Here is a 15,552-nt window from a genome sequence, read left to right as displayed (position 1 = left end):
CTCAAAGAGCAAAACACGGGCCCAGATCTGCACCACTATCAGCACAATGTCAGACTCACACTTTTTGCAAAACACTAAACACACTTGTATACATTAGACACAGACGTATATCATGATGTCACTTCCTTGCAATTCCAAAGCACTGACTGTCAAATGACCCCCCCCCCCCCCATGAGCCAATTGGTTCAACACAGCCATCAGGTGCACAAACACATGACTGCTTAATTGTAGACACACCAATCAGGTTTAAGCACGAAACAAATGCAGCAGGTGAGTTCACCTGACTTCAACCAAAATGGAAGGAGTCAGAAGAAGAAGAAGATGAGGGTGAGGGGGGGAATCCACAGAGGAGGAGAAGGAGGAAGAGGAAGAGGAAGAGGAAGAGTGAGGGTGAGAGGGGGAATCCACGGAGGAGGAGAAGGAGGAAGAGGAAGAGGAAGAGGTAGAGGAAGAGTGAGGGTGAGAGGGGGAATCCACGGAGGAGGAGAAGGAGGAAGAGGAAGAGGAAGAGGAGAAGGAGGAAGAGGAAGAGTGAGGGTGAGGGGGGGAATCCACGGAGGAGGAGAAGGAGGAAGAGGAAGAGGAAGAGGAAGAGGAAGAGTGAGGGTGAGGGGGGGAATCCACGGAGGAGGAGAAGGAGGAAGAGGAAGAGCAAGGCCGTGCCAGAGGTAGAGACCGAGGTGGAGGCAGAGGAAGAGGAAGAGGAAGAGGAAGAGGAAGAGGAAGAGGAAGACCGTGCCAGAGGTAGAGGCCGAGGTGGAGGTAGAGGAAGAGGAAGAGGAAGAGGAAGAGGAAGAGGAAGACCGTGCCAGAGGTAGAGACCGAGGTGGAGGTAGAGGAAGAGGAAGAGGAAGAGGAAGAGGAAGACCGTGCCAGAGGTAGAGGCCGAGGTGGAGGTAGAGGAAGAGGATGAGGAAGAGGAAGAGGAAGAGGAAGAGCAAGGCCGTGCCAGAGGTAGAGACCGAGGTAGAGGAAGAGGAAGAGGAAGAGGAAGAGGAAGACCGTGCCAGAGGTAGAGGCCGAGGTGGAGGTAGAGGAAGAGGAAGAGGAAGAGGAAGAGGAAGAGGAAGAGGAAGAGGAAGACCGTGCCAGAGGTAGAGGCCGAGGTGGAGGTAGAGGAAGAGGAAGAGGAAGAGGAAGAGGAAGAGGAAGAGGAAGACCGTGCCAGAGGTAGAGACCGAGGTGGAGGTAGAGGAAGAGGAAGAGGAAGAGGAAGAGGAAGAGGAAGACCTGAAGCAGGAGGAGAACGTGCTCAAAGAAGAAGAAGACCAAATTTATCAAATGGAATTGGTGCAGCACTAGTTGACCGTGTGGTGAACCACGGACTGAGGCTGAGGGAGGCGGGACTAAGAGTTCAGATCTTAGCAGATCTACAGTGAAATCTGTCATTGGGACCTGAACTGCAAACAGAATCTTCTGTTGGTCTGATATTTGCTGAGCTTACAGTGTCATGCACACGACTGTAGCAGCATGAAGACTGGGACATGTTTAGTTGTGATTCTCCAGGTTGACATGTTGACTGATTTGGGAATATGGAGAGAAATTAATTATATTTTCATCAGTCTGCAGCATTGGTCTTGTGTAGTTTGGTGAATTTATTGTATATTTGCACTTTCTCTGTGTACTTCACTTACAGTACTCTAACCACTGAGAAGTAGAATCACTAAAAGTGTTTCAGGTTAGCAGCAGCAGTGTGTAACTGGCTCAAACAGAATGAAGTCATATGAAACGTGTGTGTTTCATATGGTAACAAAATATGGTTTTGATAAATTAGTGTATAGTTTTTACAAGAGTGTTTCATTTTGCAAAGGATCTGAGGTGTTCTGCTCATTGTGTGAAGTGTTTTGAAAAACCGGGCCCTGTTTTACAGCTTTTCTCGATTGCTTAAGCACGATTTCTAAAAATTAAAATTCTGTTTGAACCAGTTACACACTGCTGCTGCTCTAACCTGAACACTTTTAGTGATTCTACTTCTCAGTGATTAGAGTACTGTAAGTGAAGTACACAGAGAAAGTGCAAATATACAATAAATTCACCAAACACTACACAAGACCAATGCTGCAGACTGATGAAATATAATCTTCTTTGAGCACGTTCTCCTGCTTCAGGTCTTCCTCTTCCTCTTCCTCTTCCTCTTCCTCTTCCTCTTCCTCCACCTCGGTCTCTACCTCTGGCCCGGCCTCCGCCTCTTCCTCTTCCTCTTCCTCCTTCTCCTCCTCCGTGGATTCCCCCTCTCACCCTCACTCTTCCTCTTCCTCATCCACCTCCTCCTCCTCCTCCTCCTCCGTGGATTCCCCCTCTCACCCTCACTCTTCCTCTTCCTCTTCCTCCTCCTCCTCCTCCGTGGATTCCCCCCCTCACCCTCACTCTTCCTCTTCCTCTTCCTCTTCCTCTTCCTCCTTCTCCTCCTCCGTGGATTCCCCCCCTCACCCTCACTCTTCCTCTTCCTCCTCCTCCTCCTCCTCCTCCTCCTCCTCCGTGGATTCCCCCTCTCACCCTCACTCTTCCTCTTCCTCTTCCTCCTCCTCCTCCTCCTCCTCCGTGGATTCCCCTCTCACCCTCACTCTTCCTCTTCCTCTTCCTCCTTCTCCTCCTCCGTGGATTCCCCCTCTCACCCTCACTCTTCCTCTTCCTCTTCCTCCTCCTCCTCCTCCGTGGATTCCCCCTCTCACCCTCACTCTTCCTCTTCCTCTTCCTCCTTCTCCTCCTCCGTGGATTCCCCCTCTCACCCTCACTCTTCCTCTTCCTCTTCCTCCTTCTCCTCCTCTGTGGATTCCCCCCCTCACCCTCACTCTTCTTCTTCTTCTGACTCCTTCCATTTTGGTTGAAGTCAGGTGAACTCACCTGCTGCATTAGTATAGAGCTTAAACCTGATTGGTGTGTCTACAATTAAGCAGTCATGTGTTTGTGCACCTGATGGCTGTGTTGAACCAATTGGCTCATGGGGGGGGGGGGGGGGGGGGGGGGGGGGGGGGGGGGGGGGGGGGGGGGGGGGGGGGGGCATTTGACAGTCAGTGCTTTGGAATTGCAAGGAAGTGACATCATGATATACGTCTGTGTCTAATGTATACAAGTGTGTTTAGTGCTTTGCAAAAAGTGTGAGTCTGACATTGTGCTGATAGTGGTGCAGATCTGGGCCCGTGTTTTGCTCCTTGAGTGTAAGGTTTTGATAATTGTGTAATACTTTTGATTTTAGTGTTTATGCAATCGAAAAAAAATGTAAGCGATGAGAAGAGGAAGTGAAACTTTCTGACACTGACATCGAGGTGTTTGTTAGTGAGGTGGGGGTGAAGAGACATTTGATGGGACAGCAGTGATGTGATTAATAAATAAAATACACTGATACTCTGCTGCTGCTGTTAACACAGCGAGTGAGAGTGAAGACGATAGAAAGAACCGAGCCGGAAATAAGAAAAGATCCAAATCAAAGGTGGAGGCAAAGAAACACACTGTCAGAACGTGGTTTAATCATCCAAAACTGCAGGATTATTAAATTCAGAGACAGATGTGATGTCCTCAATCTATAGAATTTAACAGATTTATTATTATAAGCTTGTGTTTGTCCTGGGATGGTTCGGTTCCGTCAGTCGATCTGTGTGATACTGGACCCAGTTCAGCTCAGAGATCACAGATCACAGATCTATAGAATCTACATCAGCTGATCAGTCATCGCTGAACCCTCGTTTCCTCCTCCTCCTTCCATTCACCTGCATCCATCACGCAGCATCACGCAGCATCACGCAGCATCACGCAGCTCACGCAGCATCACGCAGCAGCACCACACGCACCAGTGTCACATCAGTATTTATTTATTTAGAGCAACCGGACGATTCCCTCACCTCAGTGGATCCTAACCTCTACTCTTTTTTTGTGAGTGATCTCCAGGTCGCTCTGTGCACCGCAGACATTTTACACTTGTACTTGATGATACACGCACAGTGTTATTAGATATTATTAAGAACTATTAATGACTCAGCTCTGTAACTCTGCTGTTTATTATTATCTGAACGTAATTTGCTGTAAATTGTTTTATACTTTTTTCAATTGAAGGTTCATGTGGAACAGTTTTATAGTGCGAGCACAACTAAAGCTGTTGGTTTTAATGTAAATGATGAAGTGGATCAATAATCTGCTTCAGTTCACCTCCTCACGTCTGCTAAATGTTCGTATGCATGGGTCAGTGTTTGCGTGGAAATGCGCAGATTTTACCGTCAGGTTTGTTGAGGTACGAGCAATAGAATCAGGTACAGAACCATGGACTGGGACTAAAAATAGAAAAATACTGTAACTACATGACTATCTATTATTTTGAATGATCAGATTACTGTGAATACTATAATATATTTTATCAACAGTATTAATCCCTGCATGTGGTTGCAGAGGGTGCTGTTGGTCAGTAACAGTAACTTAATGTTGACTTAAGTTCTGTCTATGGTCATCGAATATTAATATACAGAATATCCAGAGTAATCAGATTACTCTGTTCACAGTATTTACTGATTACTCAAGTTTAATTCATAGTTTTCAGTTCAATGAAGCTGGTTCACTTGTTATCGGGGTAAATCGCCATGGTAACTTATGCTGAACAGCTAACCTGCTCCGGGTTAAGTTGGAGATAAGAGATCAATGTTGGGCCATGGTTCTTTGTGAAACCACACTTCGGCCTACATGTTCAGTCAAGAGCCTGAAGCCGCATGTTCCTCCAAGGAACTCAGTCTCCCAGGGGGCACAGAGGGTGAAACCCCCCCCAGGGACACAGGTTTCAACTCCCGTGGGTCACTCTGGACCCCATGACCTGTGAGGTCACCGGGCCAATATAAAGTCAGGTTTCCCCCTCTTCTGCCTCTTTCTAAACTCCCTCAACGGAGAGAAGGCTGTCGAGCCTCTTCCTGCCTCTTCCTACAATCCTTCTACAGGAGGGAAGGCTGTGGAGCCTCTTCTCCAGCTCACATCTTCTCTTCCCATCCAACTCTTCGAGAGGAGCACAAAGGTGCAGCTTCCAGCTCATCTCACCAAGGAAACCTCCTCGCCCTCCAAGCTCTACCAACGTCCTAGCAGCGACTCGATGTCCTGCTTGCAAACTTCAACCAGCAACTGAACTGAACTCAACAGAAACCAGCAAGACGACACAAAACTGCGAACTGCACAGCAACTTCCTTTTTCCCCTTTCCGCGGACTGGTAACACAACTGGGCTTAATAATTATACTAGGCTAAGCAAGACTGTTTATTCGATTCTGTGTGAGGTTTATAAGTTTGATTTGTGGTGTGATATTGTGGGTACAAGTCTGTTATGCTCTTCACAGTCTTTCGTTGCATACATCTAGTAACTTACTCTAATTTGGCACACACACAGACACACACACACACACACACACACACACACACACACACACACACACACACACACACACACACACACACACACACAGACACACACACAGACACACGCATAACTCTTCACCTCATTATCTCTACAGGTCGCAAACATTCCAATAGGTGTGGGGGGGGTGTTATCTCTTTGGCCAGCGACCATCTTGAAAGCACGCTGACTCACACAGACACACACACATACCTATCTTTGTTTAGCAATTAGACCGTTAGTAATTTGTGTTTTTATACTTTATTATATTCATAATAAATGTTTTTCTTTCACAAATGTTTTTCCATTAATGTTGCATAAGTGAATTTTGCCAACCTCTACACTGTCAAGAACCCCATATCTTTCAACTTAGCTAACTATCTATATGGTAATTTTGGTTATAGTTATTAATTTAATTGTTAATCAGAGTTCCAAATTTGTAGTTAGAACCTTTATCTATGAGACTTAATCAATAAATTGGCTATCTTTTCCCTTCCTTTGAAGGGTGGTGCCCCGAGGTAACTTTAATCAATTAAAGTTATTATTTAATATTAATAATGAAATATTAATATTTAATATTTTATTTTGATAACCAAATTTATTGAATGCCGAAAGGCACACCATTTTATGGTATCACGTTTGATGCATTATGGCACAACATCAAACAGTCTAAAGCTCCGCCCACTGACCAATCGCTTCCTTTGAACCATGACATCATGTTCTCAGAGGATCCGTGGAGCTGGTGTGGATTGTTCGAGTCTCTGAGGAGGACCAGGGTCTTCAGAGACCCACAAGATCCTTTGAGCTTCTGAAAGCTCTAGATTCTCCTCAGAGGATGAACCTCCGTCAGCTGCTGGAGCCCAACAGAACCAGCCTGACCCGTAAAGTGCTCCCAGTACCACAGACTGCATCTGCTTCACTTACTGATACTGCTTCACTTACTGATACTGAACCAGTTTAACAGTTTGATCCTTGTTGTGAAATATGAGGCTCTGCTGTCAGTCAAACTGCCCATGTCTGTGATTGGTTATATGCAATAAACCCCGCCCCTTTCATGTGCACATGCTCATATCTTGATGAGGAAACATAACGAGTTGATAACCAGCGTCATGTGACCACTTAGCCTGACTGTTATTTTTTGGTTAGGTTCAGCTGGATCTCGGAAAGAGATCCTGGATATGTTGAACTTTGTAGGACAAGGACCCAGTTCTCGACTCAATAGTTCCCAACAATGCAGGAATGTGTGTGTGTGTGTGTGTTTGGACTGAGGGACGCAGGATTTAGAGCCTCTCTTTGGTTACCATAGTAACCATGATGTAAGCCCAGAGGGGGAGTTTGTCCTCTTTCTCTTCCATTGTGCCAGTTTGTGTGTGTGTGGACGGAGACTCTTCACACAGAGCACAGACCTGAAAAAGAAGAAGAAGGAGGAGAATTTGTCCTGTAACGAGGAGAGAGGGTTGGACGAGCGTTGGACGAGCGTTGTGATGTTGAGGTGAAGTAACGCAGACTGCGTTTGATCAAACTTCGTGATGTCAGCTGTTTGTTGTTTGTTGGATTTGTGGAGTATTATTTCAGAGTTGAAGACAGAACTTAAATCAACACTATGTAACTGTTAATGAGCAGCAGCGCCCCCTGCAGCCACAAATGATTAACTCTGTTGGTCTCTGAGTGATGAAGGTTTTCATGTGTAGAACAAACAAAGTGAATCAATGTGTTGACTCTGACTGTATCGCCCCACTGGATATTACCCATGATCCTCTGCTTCCTGAACCAGAAGAGCTGCTGCTGTATCAAATCCACCAAAGAATTCTTCATGTTTCAAAGTTTCCTGCTGAATATTGGAGATAAACTCTGGTTGTTAATAACTTCAGAGTCTTTTTAACTGGGGGGGGGTTAAGGCTAAAAACATGTTGTTTTTTGTTTTATTACATCTGAACAATCATTTACTTCAATTGTATTGGATTTGGCTGCAACACTGTTTACCCCTGAAACTCCAGAAGTGTTTTGTGGACTCAAACACTTCATCCCCCCCCCCCCGATCATAGTGCTGAGTAGATAATGAATGAATTTTCAGTGAACTATCCCTTTAATCAAGCTGCTGGTTTTAGGTAGAAAACTTAAAATAAATAGAAGTTGATTTAGATTTATTGTTGTGAAACATTTTCTGGATTTGTCTCATTAATTATTCAGATTCTGAGGTTTTAAGTGTTTGTGTGTTACATACCAACCGTGTGTATAGATTCTTCTGACAGACACTAGATGTAAAAAGTTGTATTCAGACATTCATCCAGACATGTTGTGTAGTTAGTGTCTGTGAAGCAGCAGCAGGTTGTCGGGTCCGACTCGTTCACACCAACAGGAACATGTGGGAACATCCAGGCGAGGGGCGGAGCCTGTAGAGCAGCAGGGGCGGAGCCTGTAGAGCAGCAGGAGGCCGGACATGACGTATAAACTCTGCTGTGGAAAGATCAGTGTTGTTGTTTACAGCTCATCCACACCGGCGTCGGCCCTCATCACCAAAACATCTGGAATCTCCTCGTGTTTCCAAGTTGACGTCTTCGTCTTCTACGTGTACGGCTCCTCTTCTTCATCCTGAGATGTTTGTGTTCTTCCAGTTTCACGTGTTAGAAACCTCATCAACACATCCACTCGCTCACTGGGAAGCTTCCACACATTTCCCGGAGAGCTTCAGGAAAATCTTCAGTTAATGTCTGAAAGCAGCTTCAGAGATACAGTGACAGTTCAGCGTCTTGTGTTATGATCAGATCCTGAGTTGATGACTTTTTCTCTGTAGCTCTTTCTATTGATGACATCACCAACTTTGGCCCGACCCCCACATCATGGCTGACAAACAGCCTGCTCCCTCCACTTCTTCACCTCCTCATCAGAACGGAAAGATTGGAGAGAAGGTGCCTAAACGTTCTTCACCTTCTCATCAGAATGGACATCTGGACAGAGGACGGAGACGTCAGACTCCCGGTACCATGAGTCCTGTTCTTCAGCCTCCCTCTGCATCCAGTACCCCAGCCTCCACCTCACCCGTCAGGTGTCTTGTGAGTCCTGTACCAGGGCCTGGCCCTGAGGGCAGGTCCAGCTCCTCCAGACCTCGCACTCAGAGTCCCGCTTCTGCTCTGACCTCCAGGACCAGAACCTGCGCTCCTCATATTCAGGTAAATTGGACTCTGACTGACATCACGACTTCTTCTAACATTGACTCTACATCACAAATGTCTGACGTAATCACTGAATGACTCCTCTCACATCACGACACTTTCCTTTCTGTTGCAGCGCAGGAGCAGCCAGCAGGAGGAGCCAGAGGCCTTGTTGAACCTGATCCTGGAGTCTCAGGGTCAGAGACTGGACGACCAGAGAGCCAACGTTGGTCTCTTGCCTGATCCAGGACCAGCTCCTCTGTGTGGAGCCTGCCGCCATGAACAGCGCCCCCTGCCCACTGTGGACTTCTACTACATGTTAATTAACTTCCAGGTAGAAAAATATTCTGTGTTTGATCTGTGACGACTCGTCTTGTTTTTCTTCAACATGTAAAACCCAATGTTCACAAGATGAAGTCAGTAATCAATCATCTGTTTGATGACTTTCAATCAATACATCCACTTGTATTTGTATTGTATCATATTTACAAAACGCAGTTTGTCTCATTGATCTTAACACGGTTCAACATTGTGTGTTCGACCACAAGAGAAAAGATGCCACAGAGTCAAATGTGATGTCACTCCCTGTGCCAGGATGGACAGAAGTGCAATATCAACAAAATATCAAGATTTACAACATTGATGAGAAAAGACAGTGTCTAACTTGTAGCAGAAAGGAGAAAACTAAAAAGACAGAATGGCCCTTTACTCCTCAACAGGAAAAGGAGGGGCGAGGGAGATGATAAGTTGAACACACCTGTGAGCCAGAAAGAAGAGGGAAATTCAAACAAAGGCAGCATGGAGTGGAAGCATGTGAAGAGAGAGAAAATGTAGGAAGGAGATCATAAAAAAGATAAACTAGTTTCTGGAAAGAGAGAGGTCATGAAGACACCTGGTGGACAGGAGAGGTACATGAGAAATCAGGGTCTGGACACAATAGGTCGTTATGTGACCAATCACCATCAGTTTCTCACAGAAGCCAAGCACACGTTTTGTGAGATCACAGCGACCTCTGATCTTCAACAACCAAATTCTGCTCCATTCATCTTTGAGTCCAAGTGAACGTTTGCACCAAATTTCAAACATCCTTTTCATGTCCATACATACTATTGGTCAGGTACATATCTAGAGCAGTGATTCTCAACTGGTGGGTCGCGACCCAGAAGTGGGTCGCGGACCCGTTTTCAGTGGGTCGCAGGCCTTTGCCTGGGCAAAAGAAAATGTTAAGAAAAAAATCCTGTGCTCTTATTTTGAAGGGGATTTTTTAGTGCCATCTATTCACACTCCTTACTTAACTTACTTAAGTGTTTACTTAAGTTACTGAATTGTTATGTATGTTGTATTACCTTGTGTCCTTAAGATGCACTTTTTGGTTTTTAATTAAAATGCAGCTAATTGAGTGTAAAAGGGAATATTTCCCTCTCTAGGGTCGCGGCTTGTCAGTAAGGGGTGATGGTGGGTCCCGAAGCCAGACCAGTTGAGAACTACTGATCTAGAGGACAACCTGAAAACATCATATCTGCAGCCACTAGATGTCGCCAGCACAAAGAAATAAGAACAGAAAAACAAACGCTATGTCCAGGACTTGACCCCAGGAGGTTAAAGCTCCACACAGACGAGGTCATGGTCGGCATCGCTCTATAAACAAAGGTTGACGAAGAACTTTCCCTGACTTGATGTCTTTCTTCATTCTAAAGCAAAGCTTCTGCCACTGATGAGATTAATTATTGATCATTGATTTCAGATCATTTTGGAAGATAATTGACACATTGATGAAATAAAATTATTTTTAAAATCTCCCCCCGCTGTAGTCAGACAGGATGGAGGACCAGCGGTGCCCCCTCCCTGACCTGGATGACCTGGTGGGATCAGCTCCAGAGGGTCAGGAGGATTTCTTCAGTCTGATCCAGAGAGTCCAGTCCAGGAGGATGGATGAGCAGAGGGTGTCGCTGATGACATCACACACTGAGGATGAGGATGACTCCTCCCCCCATCGCCATCATCACTGATGAAGATCGAGACCTGAGAGCACAGAAAAAAGGTTTTACTGAAACCAGGTTCCAAACTGTGCTGATATGTTTAGATCTGTGGCCAGGCTCCAGGTCTAGGATCTGGTTCTGACTCCAGGACGGACCAGTTTAATAACTTGGGTCATGATCTGTTAGGTAGACCACACCTGCATCAACTATACAAGGACCAGGAACAGTACCAGGACCAGGAACAGTACCAATACCGGAAACCAATACCAGGACCAGGACCTCAACCAGGACTAGGACCGAATCAGGGTCTCTCAGGTTCTGAGAAGCTACAGGATCCTGTGGTGTAAATTCACTGAAAAAAACCTGACAACACAACTTTTAAAGTTAAGTTTATTCTGTCAAGGAGAAAAAAATTATCATGAGCTGAAACCTTGGGGTCTTTGACTTGGACCTGGATCTTGTTCTGTTTCTGGTCCTGGACCTGGACCTGGTCCTGGTCCTGGTCCTGGTTCTGGTCTAGCTCTACCTGTACTTGTGTCTTTTAGTTCTTAAACTGTAACATCAAGAAACTGTCTTGTGTTGGATTGTTATTTGAAATATTTATTAACAACGTGTCAGAGTCTCAATCAATCCGGATGTTATCATGTTATCTTCAACAACATGACAAAGTGATCATTTGTAAATTGAATACAATTTGATTCTCCAATGAATAAAAATGAAACGGTCAGATTTAAAAAAATGAATAACACGCTCAGGTGACATTTGAGGAATAAAAAGACTAAAAGGTTAAAAGTCAAATAGACAGAAAAAGATTCTCCTTCATTACGTTAGCGGTACCTACTGTGTTGGGTGTTCCTGAAGGTATTGCGTTACAAGGTGGATGCATGGAGTAGACGAAGCAAGTTCCTATTCCATCCCCCTATTCCAAAAATCTATTTAATAAAGGTTCTTCATTTTCTTCTTTGTTCGGTGTATTGGCAGGTGGCAACCGACGTTAAGGTGCATCACCACCGCTCCACTGTGTTGGAGTGTGAATCACAGTTCTCCAGATCATGTTAAATTCTTCTGTCTGATCCTGTCTCCCACAGATAATGAAGCATTCTCTCCGTTCCAATGATAAAAGTTCTCCATGTTTGTAGTTTCTCTCTTTATCTTTTCTCCTTCTCTAACATGCTTATCACAGTGAAGCATCACAGGCTCCACTGACTCCTCTGTTTGTCAGTGACCATCCTGTAGGATGTGTGTTTATTATTGAGTGTAGTGTGTCCTTGGCCTATAGTCACCATGTTCTGCTTCTTGTTGTTTCCTCACTTCCTGTTGTATAAAGCTGTTTCCTGTGTGAGCTGCATCCAGCTGCCATTCTTTGATGATGTTTCCTTATTGTTTCTGCTTCAGATTTACTGAGTGAAATGTCCATGACTTCTTCATGATTCAGTTCTTAGATAATAAATCCACCTTCATTGCTCTTTATTCCTCTGTGTGCTGGTATCCGCATGAAATATTCATATTTTGAAATCTGATTCTCAAATATCTCATTAAATCTTATTGTTGATGAAAATGACTTTAACAACATTAATGCTGAACATGAATCTGTTCCCAGAACAACCTCCTGTTTTCTAACTCTTCACTGTAATGCTGCTGCTCTCGTTAGCATCTCCAGCGTGTGAACTGACAAATGATCTGATCCCTTTCACTGAAAAGTCTGGTTTAATGAAACCAGAACCTGTTCTTCCTGTGATAGGATCTTTGGATCATCTGTATAGGGTTAGGGGTCACAATCATATGATGTTTGAAATCTATCTTCCACCAAAACTGCATTGTTGCCACAAGCTTTACGTCCTTTTTCCAAAAAAAGAAATCAGTAAACACTGAGGGGAACATTCCGGGAGGTGATGACATTCTTTAATACTTTAATACTTTAATACTTTAATACTTGTTATACTTTAATACTTTTAGATTTTCATATTTTCATATTTTAATACTCTTAATATCTTAATACTTGTTCTACTTGTTCTACTTGTTATACTTTAATACTTTAATACTTTAATACTTTTATTCTTTAATACCCCCACCACCAAACACCACCAATATTCTTTTTAGGGTTAAAAAATAGTGTTTTTCTTCATCAATTTCTCGCATTGGCAGAACGAGAGAAACATACTCGCCACTGTCACGCCGTATTTGATTACAGACCATCTACGATGGAGCTGCTGTCTCATTTTCTGCCGTGATCTTAGAATGAACAAAACAGTTACCTCCTCGAGTGTCACCATGTTTATTGTTTATGTCATGCAAATCCAGAAGTCCTATACGGTCTGATTTCTCCGGGGTGCCCTCTAGTGGTATCTTCCGGTAACACGCGTAGTACATCGGCAAGTATGTGAACAACTACGTCCACGACGCAGCCGGTTGTCTCCACGAACGCGTGTTTAAACAGCAAGTATATCTCCAGCTTAAGGTTCATTGTAATGCTGATGTGTTTCCTGTGAGAACATCTAATCTCTTCCATCATTTAGACAAACAGAACCTTTTCCTTTTGGCAGTTCTGAAACCAAACCATTCAAGTTCCAACATCTTTATTGGTAAAACAGGAGCAAACATAAATTCAAACTAAACATAGATTGTCCAGCAGCTTCTGCTCAGCTCTGTGCAGCCTGTCAATGTGGCAGCTCTCCTGCTGCCTTTATATCCAGGGAAGTGATCAGCCAACAGCTGTTCACTGTGGTGATGAGCCCCTGGAACAGCTGGAGGCCCCCCCACAGTTTGACATCACTACTCAATAAAAACACGTGGACCTATTTTCAGGAACGTGACTGAGTGATTTGGTGTTCTGGTGACAGGATGAGTCGGAGAGATTGAGATGTACTGGGTGAGTTAGAGGCTGAGATCCACTTCACCAACCAGACGTTGATTTAAACTTCCCTTATCCTTCCCTTTGAGGAGAGTCACTTCTAACAGTGAAGAGTCACTGTGGTGAGTGTTCGAGTCCCAGAGAGAGAGGGGGGGCTGTCACAAGGTAAATCTGGAAACTATCTGTCCCCCAAATAAATATTAATTTCATAGCTTCATAGTTCAGAAATGTTTCTGAACTAAAAGTCCAGTGACCAAAAGAAGCCAGCAGAGGGCCGTGACGAATCATCATGGGTGTAAGCTGCCGATAATCACCAGAGAAGAAGAAGAAGAAGAAGAAAAAGAAGAAAAAGAAGAAGAAGAAGAACCTCGCGCATGCGCTGTTGTCAAACCGGAAGTAAACAAGCAATTGGCCGCCTACACGTGTATCAGCGGGACCGAGAGAGACGGTGAATCCAAAACCAGAGTCCAGGTGAGTCCGAGTGAGTCCGGGTGAGTCCGAGTGAGTCCAGGTGAGTCCGAGTGAGTCCGGGTGAGTCCGAGTGAGTCCGAGTGAGTCCAGGTGAGTCCGAGTGAGTCCGGGTGAGTCCGGGTGAGTCCGAGTGAGTCCGAGTGAGTCCAGGTGAGTCCGGGTGAGTCCGAGTGAGTCCAGGTGAGTATACATATAAATGACTGTACTCTCTTCTCCAGAGGCTGTGAAGAGAGTACACAACGAGCAGAACAGAAATCAAAGGAGTAATATGGAAAACCATTTACATTACATTTCATTGAGCTGAAGCTTTTATCCAAAGCGACTCACAATAAGTGCATCAACCATGAGGAACAAACCCAGAGCAACAAGAATCAAGAAAGTACATATACACTATAAACTATATATACCAATATATATCTCTCTCTGATTTGACTAGCACTGTGCGTGGACTCGGTGGAGCTGTGGCCAGGCCGTGCTCCCTCTCCCTGGGCTCACATGATATCGTGCATCCCCGGGAATTGAACCTTAAATCTAATGGTCAGAGGACGACCCCCCCCTACCTACCTGATTTGTTTCAATCTCAACTGACTAAAGTTTTTTACTTCTTTTTCAGCTACAAACAACAAATTGATCTGTGACTCATCATTTCTCCTCCTCCCATCATCCTCTCTCCGTCCATCATGAACTCGTCCCTCCAGGGGAAGAAGAGGTCATCACAGAGTCTGGAGGAACTTCCTGTTCCTTTCGACATCCACACACCTGAGAGAAGAATGAAGAAGAAGAAGAAGAAAGGTAACAGACAAAAGGAGGAAGAGGAGGTCAGTCTTTGTCCTCCAGCTGATGGAGAGATGGACAGGGAGATGGAAATAAAGAAGAAGAAGAAGAAGACAAAGGTGGAGGGAGAGGAGGTTGGTCTTTCTCCTGCTGATGGAGAGATGAACAGCGAGATGGAGATAAAAAAGAAGAAGAAGAAGAAGAAGAAAAGGACAAAAGTGGAGGAAGGGGGGGTTGGTCTTTCTCCTGCTGATGGAGAGATGAACAGTGAGAGCTATATGAAGAAGAGAAAGAAGGAGACAAAGGAGGATGAGGAGATCTCTGTGGAAAACTGTGAAACACAAAAGAAGAAAGAAAAGAGACACAAAAACAGACCAAGTGAGGCCATCGTTGTCATGACCACCACCCACACCAACACAGAAACAAACTGTTTTGTTTCCATGGAAACAAAAAACGCTGTAAGGGAACAGAAGAAACAGGTGATGACAGGAGGAGAGAAGAAGAGTTCGAGAAAAAGAGCTGGAGACGAAGATCTGTGAGTTTCTTCTTCTCTGAATCATTAACAGCTGTCTGACTGTGTCGGTGTTGGCGTGTGTATGTTTGTCTGAGTGAAGATGTTGATGAACAATGACGTACATGTTACACGTTGGTTAAGAAAATGTTTCTCTAATAATCATCGTCAACTAGAAAACGTTAGTTTGTCTTTTTGAAGCTAATGTACTTTCTTGATTCTTGTTGCTCTGGGTTTGTTCCCTCGTGGTTGATGCACTTATTGTGAGTTGCTTTGGATAAAAGCGTCAGCTCAATGAAATGTAATGTTACAGGTATGTGTGTGTGTCTGTGTGTGTGTGTCTGTGTTGTCAGGTTGGACGCTGCGTTGGTGGAGGAGCTGCAGGAGTTTGTTCCAGATGTCAAAAATAAATCAGTCCATCAGATAAAGAAGCTGCTGAGATACGACCTGGAAC

At 44.6% G+C, this 15,552-nt stretch overlaps 2 protein-coding genes and 1 long non-coding RNA gene across 5 annotated transcripts in view; all 3 read left to right on the top strand.

Moving 5' to 3' along the window:
* The first annotated feature begins 373 nt into the window (after window positions 1-373).
* Window positions 374-14,666, top strand: LOC117767407. 2 transcript variants are annotated; one of them, XR_004614883.1, is made up of 3 exons: window positions 374-384; window positions 13,660-13,833; window positions 14,427-14,666. It is a non-coding gene; the product is annotated as an uncharacterized LOC117767407 (long non-coding RNA). The 2 variants fall into 2 exon arrangements; XR_004614882.1 differs by lacking the exon at window positions 374-384 and adding an exon at window positions 563-600.
* gpsm1a (G protein signaling modulator 1a) lies at window positions 6,660-10,702 on the top strand. 2 transcript variants are annotated; one of them, XM_034595002.1, is made up of 4 exons: window positions 6,660-6,867; window positions 8,155-8,530; window positions 8,649-8,846; window positions 10,324-10,702. In XM_034595002.1, the coding sequence occupies exons 2-4, from the start codon at window positions 8,201-8,203 to the stop codon at window positions 10,519-10,521; spliced, it is 726 nt and encodes a 241-aa protein (XP_034450893.1). In that variant the 5' UTR covers window positions 6,660-6,867; window positions 8,155-8,200; the 3' UTR covers window positions 10,522-10,702. The 2 variants fall into 2 exon arrangements, with proteins under 2 accessions (XP_034450893.1, XP_034450892.1); XM_034595001.1 differs by having other exon boundaries at window positions 6,662-6,852.
* Window positions 14,667-14,982: 316 nt separating the features above from the next.
* LOC117767609 (transcription termination factor 1-like) overlaps window positions 14,983-15,552 on the top strand; it is a 6,957-nt gene continuing 6,387 nt past the window's right edge. Inside the window, exons 1-2 of the mRNA XM_034595393.1 lie at window positions 14,983-15,122; window positions 15,452-15,552. The exon at window positions 15,452-15,552 is cut by the window's right edge and continues 24 nt beyond it. Coding sequence (XP_034451284.1) covers window positions 14,983-15,122; window positions 15,452-15,552 — 241 coding nt within the window. The remainder of the gene's footprint in view (window positions 15,123-15,451) is intronic.

Source organism: Hippoglossus hippoglossus, chromosome 9, assembly GCF_009819705.1.
Source record: "Hippoglossus hippoglossus isolate fHipHip1 chromosome 9, fHipHip1.pri, whole genome shotgun sequence".
Taxonomy (NCBI): Eukaryota; Metazoa; Chordata; class Actinopteri; order Pleuronectiformes; family Pleuronectidae; genus Hippoglossus; species Hippoglossus hippoglossus.
This window is presented reverse-complemented; position numbering and strand designations above follow the sequence as displayed.

Bases quoted from the DNA above. Each gene is read 5' to 3' on its own strand.
- gpsm1a (XM_034595002.1), top strand. From the start codon at position 8,201: ATGGCTGACAAACAGCCTGCTCCCTCCACTTCTTCACCTCCTCATCAG. The intron at 8,531-8,648 runs GTAAATTGGACT...TTTCTGTTGCAG, and splicing joins CCTGCGCTCCTCATATTCAG to CGCAGGAGCAGCCAGCAGGA. The intron at 8,847-10,323 runs GTAGAAAAATAT...CCCCCGCTGTAG, and splicing joins ACATGTTAATTAACTTCCAG to TCAGACAGGATGGAGGACCA.